At 43.4% G+C, this 13,352-nt stretch overlaps 1 protein-coding gene across 20 annotated transcripts in view; it reads left to right on the top strand.

The window, feature by feature from the left end:
• KIF1A (kinesin family member 1A) overlaps positions 1–13,352 on the top strand; it is a 111,688-nt gene that overhangs the window by 74,895 nt on the left and 23,441 nt on the right. For all 20 annotated transcript variants that reach the window (XM_083741764.1, XM_083741762.1, XM_083741760.1 and 17 more), the window contains 8 exons: positions 707–875; positions 1,396–1,486; positions 2,751–2,869; positions 3,443–3,498; positions 6,474–6,582; positions 7,914–7,980; positions 9,075–9,159; positions 9,680–9,785. In XM_083741764.1, coding sequence (XP_083597890.1) covers positions 707–875; positions 1,396–1,486; positions 2,751–2,869; positions 3,443–3,498; positions 6,474–6,582; positions 7,914–7,980; positions 9,075–9,159; positions 9,680–9,785 — 802 coding nt within the window. The remainder of the gene's footprint in view (positions 1–706; positions 876–1,395; positions 1,487–2,750; positions 2,870–3,442; positions 3,499–6,473; positions 6,583–7,913; positions 7,981–9,074; positions 9,160–9,679; positions 9,786–13,352) is intronic.

Below are 13,352 nucleotides of genomic sequence, written 5' to 3'. Positions count from 1 at the left end.
CACTAATGGTGCATGCTGACAAACACAGAGCCCAACTAGGCTACTGAGAAACAATAGGGAGGTATCAGCATTTTAAGGGAAACCCTCATGTTAACAGAAGTACATTTTTAAAAAAACACACACAAAGAGACAACCTTTTTTTCCAAAGAGTCCAATGAGGACTTAGTATGCTCAATAACTTCAGAATATTAGGTTCCAGCAGGAAAAGTAAACAGAGAACTGGTGTGAGAGAGTAGAGTGCTCTGACTGAGCTTGTTACAGCTTTTGCTATCCTGGAGGAAAGTTAGCCAGATAGCAGGAAACATGGACAGGAATGCTCCTACTAGGAGATGATGAGACACTACAGCATGTTACTGAAAGTTCCACTTGTGAGAATTAGGAACCTAGGAGGCTGCTTTCTACCAAGTCAGATCTTTGGCCATCTAGCCCAATATTGTAAACACTGGCTGGCAGCTGCTCTCCAGGGTTTCAGGCAGGAGTCATTCCAACGCTACCTGGCAAAGCCATAGAATTCAGCTGTTGTGCCCACCGTGCTATTTTGTACAAGAAAGTCCGCCAATGGGACAAGCAAGCTTTTTCCTTCCAGTGTCCAGGACGCCTTCTTCTGCTCTCACTTTGATGTGTGCAACATTTAGGATATGAGGAAGCATCTGCTTTATACCAATGAGGAAATGTCCTTTATAACTTTAATATTCTATTTCTCCAGCCACCCCTGAGGATCTTCTCCTGGACAGTTCAGAGAAGTCTGTGGTGGATGGGCCTTTAGAGGCAGCCCTTGAGCACCTGAAGCTGGGCAGCATCTTCACTTTCAGAGTGACAGTTTTGCAGGCATCTAGCATCTCAGCAGAATATGCAGACATCTTCTGCCAGTTTAAGTGAGTTACAGTCTTTCCTTCTCTATTTGCCCTTTACCCATTTCAGATAACCTTAGGAGATTGTAGTTTCTCCACCCTTTGCCCTTCGGTGGCTATCCCATTCTTTTCAGATGGGAGAACCTAGATTGACAGAAGTTGATTCCTGACAGCCAAAACGTTTTAGCATTTAAAAGGCTAAAGGATGAAGGTTAGAGTAAAGATATCAGACCTTCATTTGGTGGAAGCCATTAATTATTACAGGAGAAGAGGACGACAGCAAATAACTATGAGGGATCCCTGCATGATAGAGTGAGGAACCCTTTGAGGATTATCCCCCCTCAGGTCCTTGTCCTACTGGCCTTTCAGTATGTGAGTGCCCCCAACAGGAACTCAAAGTATAGGCAGCCTCAGTGGTGACCATGAGACCTCAACTGAGCTAGTGTTTAATGGTTTCTGACTGTGTAGCAATATGCAACTATGGAACATACCTGTGATAAATATATTTAACAACAACAACAATAAAACTTGTATTTCTTCACAGCTTTATCCACCGCCATGACGAGGCCTTCTCCACAGAACCCTTGAAGAACACTGGGCGAGGCCCACCTCTTGGCTTCTATCATGTACAAAATGTAAGTATAGAATCTGAGAAGGCTTCATTTTGACAACTCCATGGGCAGCGCCTGCATCCAGGGTGGAAATAGCCTCTGGTAGAGCAGATTTGTGATTGCCATAGAGATGGTATTAATGGTGACACCTTTAATGTCAGGCAACAGTACTTGAAACAGCCTGATTAACAAGGATATGAAAAAATACATTGTTCTGGATTCAGGGTGCCGTTCTTATACGAAGAATGAAGCAAGCTGTTCATTTTGTGCATAATTGGTGACCTCCTTCTGGATGAAAAAAAGCCATCAATAACAATGATTGCCATTCAATTTGAAAGCTGTATTATAGGCATATTATAGCTTGTTAACTATAATCTGTATTGCATACTTCTATGTGCTGCAACAGCAAACAAGTATTCAAGATGAGGCACAACCATTGCACCAGCACATCATGCCCTGTGTCGCATGCTGTACTTGCTGCTGCTTCTTTTTATCATTGGTATAAACACTTGGAATTTGCAACGTGCTTTGCAATCTTTATTGTGTTCACCCTCATAAGTCAACATCATTACCATCACACAGCTAGAGAACTGAGAGGCCATGACTTTGCCAGATCAGTCTATGGCAAACCTAACATAAAAACAGGAATAGAGTCCTGCTGAATTCAACCAATGGCCATCTAGTTCATGTATAAATCTGTGAAATGAAGTAATAAAAATTTGTGCCCAAGTACCGCTTTTAGTTTATAATTTTACTAAGGATATTCGTAGTAGCAGTAGTCGCACTGAGTGCCTTTCATTTGCCATGTAACCAATGTTAACCCTAAAATTTGCTGAAATAAATAAGTGAATGGGTAAGGTAAAGGTAAAGGTACCCCTGCCCGTACGGGCCAGTCTTGACAGACTCTGGGGTTGTGCGCCCATCTCACTTAAGAGGCCAGGGGCCAGCGCTGTCCGGAGACACTTCCGGGTCACGTGGCCAGCGTGACATCGCTGCTCTGGCGAGCCAGAGCCGCACACGGAAACGCCGTTTACCTTCCCGCTGGTAAGCGGTCCCTATTTATCTACTTGCACCCGGAGGTGCTTTCGAACTGCTAGGTTGGCAGGCGCTGGGACCGAGCAGCGGGAGCGCACCCCGCCGCAGGGATTCGAACCGCCGACCTTTCGATCGGCAAGTCCTAGGCGCTGAGGCTTTAACCCACAGCGCCACCTGCGTCCCTGCAAGTGAATGGGACCTTGTAGATATTCTGTTTCAAATGACTTTTCTTCTTTTCTTTCCTGTCTCTCAGATTGCAGTGGAGGTCACCAAATCTTTCATTGAGTATATCAAGAGCCAGCCAATTGTCTTTGAGGTATTTGGACACTATCAGCAGCATCCTTTCCCGCCTCTCTGCAAGGATGTCCTCAGGTAAGTGTCACCTCCACAACAACTGCCATTGTCATAGAATTAATCTCTCACTGGCTTTGGGGTTTGCCCTACCTTAGCCCAGATTACGTCCATTTTATAATACGAAAAGCTTGTGGCTGTAGCAGTAAGGACATTGGAGCTCTTTTCATTGGCCTTATTTTGATCAGGTTCATGTGATCAGTGGTAAGGATCGATGGTGCATTTTTAGAACTGCCTTGCAGTTTGTTGTATGTTAGAACAACTAAAGCATGCTCAGGTATATCATCCAAGCCAGGGAAATGTATAAGGGCAGATGCTGCTGTTACATTTACATTGTTAGAGCTGAAAAAGTCTTGGTCTGGTCAGAGTACAAGTCTGACACTCAGCTGGACAAGACAAATCAATGCTGAAGTCTTGGTTGCAACTTCTGATTCTCGGGTGGGTAAAGAGTTGGAGCAACTGCTTAGTACCCTATCAGCTCATGTTCAGGTCCTATTATTTGACCAAGCACAAATTCCTATTGGGCCTACGTTGATATATTCTAATTTCTTCTCCCTGTGTTCCTTTTTAAAATTAGTGTTTCTTTCTCTACAGCCCCCTAAGACCATCCCGGCGTCATTTCCCTCGGGTCATGCCATTATCCAAACCAGGTAGGAGAGAAATTGCTTTTCATTTAGCATGATTGTAAATAGAAATGTAGGAAGCAAAAGGATAGGAGAAGCAGCTGCAGTCTCATGGAATGGCTGCTGCCAGGGATGAAAGAATGTGATGGAGCAGGTCTCTCAGCAGAGCCAGTGAAGTGACCTGAGCATGCCCCATAGCTGTGGCATATTGAATACCCTCCATTTTAAGTGGAGGGGGGGGTCTTCTTTTTTGCTCAGAAGCTGTATGCTGCGTTGTTCCAGCAATTGAATATACATCTTCAGCAAGTTTCTAAGTTTTTGCCTTTTCCACAGCTCTCTCTAGCAGTGAGGCTAAACTTGAGCTGTGCACACACCATACATTTAGAGTACACTTAAAGCACAAAGTCACTCCCCTCCCCCCCAAAAAATATATTCCTAGGACCTTAGTTTGTTAAGGGTGCTGGAAATTGTAGCTCTGTGAGGGGTAAACTACAGTTCCCATGATGGTTTGGAGGAAGCCATGTGCTTTAAATGTATGGTGTACAAGCTGTCTAGGCCTGCTCCATCCCTTTCGTTTATCACTATAGATGGTTTGTTGATAACATGGTGATATCCACTTACAGCATTACTGTCACCAGTATCTCTCACCCCCACTTCTGAGTATCTGTCTAACATGATAAATGCTTGGCTGGCTTCCTCAGTCTTCCACATTGTGGTTCTGAATGGCACACTACATTTTAAGGCTGTAGGGGTTTGCAAGCACTGGATGAGCTGCTTATGTATTTTATTTAGGCTGCATCATGTTTCTGTGCATAATTGTTTCATATTGTATTGTGCTCTCTGTTTGCCTCTCTGTTTCCCTGGTGAAGAACAAGAGAGATCCCTCCTGATGATTAAGGGTCTGATACCCAACGTGCTTGCTGGCCAGCTCCTGGAAACATTCTCTGGACACATGTTGTATGCTGCCAGCACAGCCTCCTCTTTCCTCATCAGAGAGGGGGAGGATCCCAGCACCACACCATCCCTCTTACTTGGGAACTGTGTTGTGAAAAAGGCTCAGAAGCCTGGTTGGTCCCTGGACAAAGCTTTGGAAGGCCCAGACTCAGGGATCTTGACTTGGAGGGCTCCTGAGAAAGGCACCAATGCACTACTCAGAAGGACAGGAAAAAAGGGGACACCATAAAGCAGTGTAATTGCATTGTTTTCTGTTCCCAAGTTTAGTTTGTATAGTGTCTTGAATGAATCCACAACATACGTGAGTCCCTCACAGGATGACTTTGATCCCTGAGTCAACGGGATATTCCATTCTGCTGTGTGCAGTGTTCTGTGTGATTTCCTGCTACCTCTTTCTTCTGGGCTGTGTGTCTTGTGTGCTTATATTTATTTATGGGCTGTTAGTGCAGCTCAGGGGATTCAGTGATGGTGTTGGGCCATTCATTCCTCTCTTAAATAAGGGGTGAGGAAACCTGTGGCCCTCCAGATGTTGCTTGAATACAACTCCCATGATGTTGGCTTGGGCTGATGGGAATTGTGGCTGTCCTGATGCTGTTGTACTCCATGTTCCCCATACCTGTCTTCAGTGTTTGGCCACTCCCAATAGATTTGAAAATGCTTAAGGATAGGGATATAAATGCATATAAATCCATAACTGTACACAGCACCTTACAGAATAGTATTGGGGGGGGGAGCAAAGACAGAATACCTAACTTGAGACATTTGCAATTTCACCAGTGAGGAACACAAGTAGAGGGAAATGAAAAGTTCCACTTGAGATGCCTAATGGGATTGATTTTTGGAGTCCTAGGACATGGTACAATAGATCTCCTCAGGATGTCTCAAAGTTCAGGCATGCAGAATTGCTGTCTATATGCATGCTAGCCAACCACAATATTTTCCAAACATCCACTCCAGAAGAAATGCCTCTAGCTCTTAATAAATAATATGTTTATTTACCTACACGGTTCTTCTTTTACACCACTTAACAATGCCATGAGCATTAGCCATCCCCTTTTCTTTGTGTGTCTTGTGTCTTTCATGAAAATCTTTAAGCCCAGTCCTTCTTGTTTGTCATTCAGAGAGACTGCATTGCTGATGAAAACAAACTAAGACTTTGTTTTCATATATGTGGGTCTGCTGATCTCAATGCAGGAAAAGATGTGTTTTGTGTGTGCTTATGCATTTGCTTACAGAGACCCATCCATCTTCTTCTTTGTATATCTGGGTCCAAAAGCCTTCTTCAAACATTAATGGATCTTACCATTGACTCTCTCTAAATTTTAGATAGTAAGTGTTGGTGGAACTGACTGTCCTGCCCTTGCTGTGCTGTAGGGCTTGTCCATATTTGAGCATTATTTAGCTGTTAACCCACTCCCCCCCCATTTGAATTATACCTCTGCATTTTCAGTTCATACCAATAGGAGTTCCCTTTTGTGTTTGCCCCCACCTTCTTCTTTGTTGGTTCTATTATGCCAATTAAATGCTATAAAGTTTTTAATGCGGTTTAATTGTGATTTTGTGCAAATTTGAGAGTTTCAAAGAAAAAATATAGATAAGGCTATGCTCCTTCATTCAGGAGTACTTCAGAAATAGTTGGGCATGAAAATAAATGAAAGCATTAAGAAAATAGCGGGTGTGAAAAGGGGAGTAGCAGAAAATGATGATTGATCCACCTACACCCAAACCCTGAAACAAATATTCTGAAATCCCAAGTGTGATTGTTTGGAGCCTGATTTCCCCCCCCCCCCCCAAAAAAAATAATATTGGATCATCCCCATTTCAGGTAAACCTGAATTTGTGTGGGGGGGGGGAAGCATTGAGATTGGTGTTCTTTAAGGGTAACACCATGTGGACTACATAAATCAAATAGGAATGCAAACAGCTGCATACATACTGTAAACTCCAATGTGGACAAGCCCAAGTTGTAAAGCCAGTCTACAATCTGAGAAGATAGGGCTTGTTTGCCCTTATCTTTGGCCTCTAATTCCATTTTTTTCCCTTTGCAGTGCCTGCAACCAAATTGAGTGCCATGACAAGGCCCAGCATTGGCCCCTGCCAGTGCAAGTATGATCTGATGGTTTTCTTTGAGATCTGTGAGCTTGAGGCCAATGGCGAGTAAGTGTCTGTATTTGTCAATGGATCAGTGGGATGGGGATAGCTTTCTTTTCTAGGAGACATAATTTGATCATCTTACCTGAAACTTGTCTTAGGAATGACTTAGGAGACTTCTTAGGAACATGCTCATTTAGTTCTCTCATTCTTTATTTTGCTGAGTTGTGCACATGCATAAGAAGAGCCCTACTGGATTGATCCAAAGGCTGCAAGTTAGAAACAAGCTATATATTTGCAAAGCATTCCACAGAGAATTTGGGATACAAAACCTGTATGTAAAAGTCAAGCTGTGGGTGAATAGTTGCCTAATGAGATAAGAGTATATATTACTGTATATCACAAATAATTACTGTACATCACAAATAATTGAACTGAGTATCCTTATGCCACTATGGATAGAAGAATCTTAATTTTTGTTCTCTCTGTTTCTCATTTTTCCAAACTTTAATTCAGTTCTCTGCATTCTGCAGCAATTTGCAATTCCTTCCCACCAAAATAACCCTCATGTAAATTCATTGACATCTTAGTGAAAATTTCTCCTAAGAAATACATTTTTGTATGCAGTTTTGACTAATATACACATTTTTGCAGTCAGTTTCCCTTAATACAGTATAATGCATTTTTGCATGTGTGTTTTTTCCTAATATTTTCATTTCCCTGCCCCCCTTCCCTTAATGTATACATTTTTGTAAACATTGCTTGGGAGAACTGCATTGCAAAATTTGGATAAATGCAGGTTTTGAAGGTTAGCTGTGCTTTGGTTCACATATTGTTTCAGAAATTGCAAAATTGATAGATTCAGCTTTAAATGCATACTGCATCAAAAATTCCCCACCATCCCTACATGCCACACAGTATGATCATACCCTTTTTTCTGGGTGTGGTCTGTGCAGGATCAAGAGCAGTTTGCTGCCTTAATCCTGCGTGCCCTCCTGCTGAGTGACTGTGAAGCAGTCTGAAAGCTTCTCTCTGTGTGTTTCCCTGTTTCTTATCTGCTTTTGCCCTTCTCCCACAAGGCAAAGGATAGACTGGTGCAAATAAACCTAGCATAGACCCTGAAGTTGTGGAGACCACTGTGGTGTGTTCTGTAGCAATCGTCCCTGTCTGCAATGTGGGGCCTTTGATGGGATGCGGGCTCAGGGCATCCATAATACAGGCTGAATGCATTTGGTGCAAATACAATATTCAGTGAACTTGTTCAAAAAATACAGGCATGGTAGCATGGTCAACACAGGCAAGGATCTCTAAGAGTGTGTTTCACTTACACTGTTTGGGGGACTTGGTGCTGTGGGCTGACATTCCACATCCTGTCTCACTGTAGCTTTCTTTTATAGCTACATCCCTGCTGTTGTGGATCATCGTGGAGGAATGCCCTGCCATGGAACATTCCTTCTACATCAGGTATTTTCTGGCCAAATACCCAAGCTCATTGGCTCTTTTCTGTAATGATATTTTTGTTAGGTTCAGTTCTACATCCAAAAATTACTGGAGGTGGGTAGTGAAACACCGATAAAAATACAAGCCTCCTGCCATGTTTAACTAAGCATCTTTGGGCACAGACCTGGAATGGCAGACTCTGGAGACACATGAAGAGGTGCATGAGATGGAATGGGGTGGGGATGCTAAGACAGTTAGGAAAAAAGCTCTCTGCTGTCAAACAGGAATCTCAACTGCTGCCAGAGACTGGAGAGAGCTCAGAGCCATGGCCTGGGGTGGCTAAATAGGATTCAGAGGAGCAGGAGGTTCTGGCGTTATCTCCCAGAACCATGTGATGCCTCCCCTGGTGAGAACAGGTGCACCAACCCCAATGGAGTGTGCACCCGTAGGCTACACATTTTTGCAAAACTAATTCTTGCTAATTAGGTGTGTGTCCCATCTTGGCAATCAAACTTGTTGGCTTTAGAACTTTGTGTCCTGATATTGGACTGTTATCTGGCCTTGCTCCTAGCTCAGTTAACTTCTTCATTCCATTTGTAGGAGCCACGAGACTGAGTTAGCACTTGCTCACTGCTGCACCTTACGCTCTCACTCTACTGGTTTGCCATAAATTTGTTTTTCATGCTGAGCAGTACATAGAATCTTTTGTCAGGAAAGGAAATGGGAGAGGTTCAACTGTGCTCTGCACTGCAGATTACCTCCTTTAAAATGCCTCCTCTTTTTTTAAAAAAGTATTTTTATTGCTTTTCTTCTTATAGGTTAAACAACAGCACATATGCAACAAAATATATTATTTGCCTATCTTGGCAAAGCACTTGTCAAATAGAGGGTGTGGGAACTATGTGGCTAGCACTGTAGATTGCCTCATTTAAGGGCCAGTTTATAAGAAGCGACCTGTTGTAGGAGCCATGTCCTTCTCCCTCTCTTGGCCAATAGTTTTGCCCCTGTTCACGCACATATCCTTTTGCAAAGGGCAAAACCCACCCAGTGCTGCTCATTGCTTAGCTGAAGTTCTCATAACTGCTGCCTCCTTTCTCTTTGGGCATGGTGGATGACAGGGTATCCAGAGGAGGATCACCGTCACCCTGGTGCATGAGACAGGGAGCCACATTCGCTGGAAAGAAGTGCGGGAGCTGGTTGTGGGTAAGTAAAGCTTGTGTCTACCCTTTCTTGTATCTCCTAGCCAAGGGGGTGGAGTCTCAGGCCCAGGAGTGCAAAATGACCTCCCGGGCTTTTCAGAATGCACCCTGGGCCATGTCGTCTCATGCGTCTGGCTTTGTGATGGGCTTGGATGTGATAATGCTGATGGTTTGCCTAGATGGAGGGTGAACCCTAACCATTCAAAATGGTATTTATATATTGTGAGGAGCTATTCTGCCCCTAGAACCTCAGGGGCTGCGAGGCTAGTATATCAGGGAATTTATGTTGCTTATGCAGGCAGATTTTGAGAAGTCTCCAAATTATAGTGGTGTGGTAGGCTTGCTGCCTCTTATTTGTTCCAGGGCAGCATGGATCTGTATAGTGAGAGAAACAAAAATGTCTCAGCAATATGATTTTCTTAATAGCTACTGCTTGACAGGATCACCTCATTGATAGGCTGAAAAATATACCTGCGTTTGAGTTCCCTCGGGAATAAAGTGTATGTGGTGTTTTCTGCTTTTAGGTCGGATTCGGAACACCCCAGAAGGAGATGAATCCCTCATTGACCCCAACATCCTATCTCTGAACATCCTGTCATCAGGATACATCCGCCCCTCCCAGGATGATCGGTGAGTCTGGCCACAAAGCATGCTCTACTCATTTAACCTGAGGCAAACATGACCTCCCTGTAGATTTTCAGGGAGTGTATGTACCTAAATATATATATGGGGGGGGCATTTCTCTGAAAGCCCCACCCCTTTACTGCAGTACGGACAGCCAGTGAGCTAAAGCCATGCTGAGGCTAGCTAAGTAACGAGACTACAGTGTTCAAGTAGCAGAAAGAGAAAGCAACAGTGGTCCAAAATATTTTCCCCAAGCATCCCTCTGATTGAGAAGAGTTTTACCAGGCTGGTAACAAATATTATAGCCAAACAGGCCTAATTTTCCCTGTTTGGCCTTGGCCATGAACATCCATCACCTTATCACTGAATGTCCAGTGAATTAGAACCATATCAGAAGCTACTATGTACTAGGCTCAGACTATTTGTCCATTTAGCCCATAATTGTCTACTATGACTGACAGCTTCTCTTCAGGGTTTGAGGCAGAGATCTCTCCTACCACATGCTAACCAATTTTTTAAACGGCCACACATAGAATCCGGGACTTTCTGTGTGCAAATATTGTGCTCTACCAATAATCAATGGTCTTACCCCATACATACAGAATTTTTGGATTTGCCTGTGGTATGCTGTTCCTTATACATTAGCAAAAATCACATTATTGCCTATCACTGCTCCTTGTTCATGCACTAAGAGATGGTTTTCTGGGGAAAAGATAGAACAGGACTGTTGAAAGTTGGCACCAAGTTGGCATTGCTTGGAAATGTTTTGCTTCCTTGGAGCTGGAATAGCAGTGCTTGCACCAAGCACATTATCACCAGGGCAAATTCAGAATATGCTGGGATGCAGGTGGCACTGTGGTCTAAACCACTGAGCCTCTTGGGCTTGCCGATCGGAAGGTTGGTGGTTTGAATCCACATTACAGGGTGAGCTCCCGTTGCTCTGTCCTAGCTTCTGCCAACCTAGCAATTCAAAAGCATACCAGTGCAAATAGATAAATAGGTACCGCTGCGGCGGGAAGGTAAACAGCGTTTCTGTGTGCTCTGGCACTTGTCACGGTGTCCTGTTATGCCAGAAGCAGTTTAGTCATGCTGGCCACATGACCTGGAAAGCTGTCTGTGAATAAACGCCAGCTCCCTCGGCCTGAAGTGAGATAAGCTCCACACCCCATAGTGCCTTTGACTGGACTTAACCAAGGGTCATTTACCTTTACCTATTATTATTATTATTATTATTATTATTATTATTATTATTATTATCCATTTCATTTCTATATCATTTTATATTTAAACAAAAATATCTCAAAGCGGTTTACAACACATTGAAACATCAAATAAAAGAATCCAGAATAAAACATTACCGAAGAAAGTCAAATATAAAGTATAGATTCAAAGCAATATAATGTAATTATCTTAAATATTTCAAAACAAAACATTACAAAGTAGGTCAAGTATAAAATGCACATTAAATAAAACAGTATAATTAGCAAGAAAATAAAATATTATCATAAGCATAGAACATATCTGCTGCTGTTGCTGCCCATCCTGTCAATGGTGGTTCATTGTGGGAGACAGCTGTGAAAGCTCAGGTTCAATGACCTGGGTCTGCACTAAGACAGCCAAGATGGTAATGCATTGTAACAGTTATAATTCCTAAGATGAAGGACTGAGTTTGGTCCCATGGATGGGCTACTCATGCTACTATGTCAGGAGAACACCAGGCAAGAGGCAACATGGCTTCCAATCTCAGTTTCTTTCACTTTTTTGGGCGGCGGGTAGGGAATATCCCTTTCCGTGTCTCCTGTAGTTGTGTAGCTACTCCATTTTTACTGAAGCATCCTAGCCTGGTCCCTCAATACTCATCTCCATTCAGACATTTAACATAACATCATTTATCCTGACCCTCTGGCAAAAGAAACCACTCATCACGAGCTTGTATGGTTGAGCTGTGAACGATTAAAATGGGGTTGCGGACGAGGCAAGTGTTAGTATGTGATGTGTGAAAAATAGAAGCTGCCGAAGAAATGCTGGAAGAGAAGACAGATTGTCTGAGGTGAGTTACCCTAGGACAAAGGTTATGCATAGTTGGGTGGCAGTAGGGAGGTTCACACAGCCTGCTTTCCAGTGCTGAAACAATGGGTGAAAGGAGTTGTGGGGCCACACAGGCTAGCTTTGCCCTTTTCCTGTGCTGTCTGAATGTTTGGATGGTGGGGAAGCATTTCATCAGGCTTAGCTGTGGCTCACGTCAGTCATGGAGGCAAGGCTATCCTATAGCTTATACTCCCTCACCCATTTTTTTTCAACACTGCAAGGAAGACTGGCATGTGAACTTCCTAATGTTAACAAATGAGCAAAGACTCTTTTTAGTATTCAGCTCTAATGGAGTTTCTCTTCCAAATAAGCAAGCAATATATAAATGACATGTAAAGTGAAATGTTAAAAAACCGAGGAGTGGAATTCCATGTTGTGCTATGATGAACATTCTGTCTGCACAAACATTGCAGCTTGCCAGACAGAGCAAGCCCCCCACCATGTGCTGTTGTGGAAGTTTTCCTGACCCCCTTGAGCCAATTTTGGGGTATGTGGGAGGAGGACAGGGGGAAGCCTGTTGCACAAGCAGAAGTCATTGTGCAGGGGTTCCAGTGATGGGGCTGATTAAGTGAACCCAACCCAGAAAAATCAATGAAAGGAGGGCCAACCAGCATACAGCAGTGTCTCTCTGAATCAGTAGCTGCTAAAGACCTGCTCCATGGATTAAGAGGGAGGAGATGCAGTTATGGAAAAGTATTTCCAAATGGCAGTTTCTTTAGCAACAGACACTGCATGCACAAGCAAAATAGGAAGAACCTCACAGCAAAAGTAACTGCTGCCATGAGTGTTCAAAGTGATCATCCCTAGTTTTGCTCAACAGTTGCTGCTCCCCCTGTGACAATCTTGGGAGTACATTTGGCTATTAGGGATAAGTACAGCAAACCTGGGTTGCAAGTGCCCAGCTTGTCGGCATGCCAGCCACCTGCAAAGGTTCTAGGATCACTGAATAAAGCTGACATTAAAGATTTTCTGTAGTGGTATGGTGGATATTGATCAGTAAAAGAACCGAGTCATCCTGGATGTGCAGTCCATTTAGGTAATTCTGCATATTGGATTGGATATCTCTACTGTGGGGATGGGGGACCAGTGGCCCTTCCAGTGTTGCTGGATTACAACTCCCATCTTCCCTGGTCACTGGCCATGCTGGCTGGGGCTGATGGGAATTGTAGTCCAGCAACACTGGAAGCTCACATGTTGCCCACCCCACTGTACTGCATATTCTGGGAAGGGATTTTTCTGCTTCTGTCTTACTCAGACTCTCAGCAGAATACTTGAACATGACTTTTCAAATCAACTAACAAAGCATTCATATGCTTTAGGACATGTTTGGCTTGTTTCATTTACAACATTTATCAATTTCTCTGGCAAAGCAGCATAACTCATTAAAATTCATTTTTTGAAGAAAGCAATTAAAACTCAAAAGTGTCAGGAACAATAAAAAGGTTTATCCTGGGTCATGAACCACCTGTCAGGTTGCTTGGGGAG

The sequence above is a fragment of the Podarcis gaigeae genome (assembly GCF_964106915.1).
Source record: "Podarcis gaigeae genome assembly, chromosome: 5".
NCBI classification, from domain to species: Eukaryota; Metazoa; Chordata; class Lepidosauria; order Squamata; family Lacertidae; genus Podarcis; species Podarcis gaigeae.
This window is presented reverse-complemented; position numbering and strand designations above follow the sequence as displayed.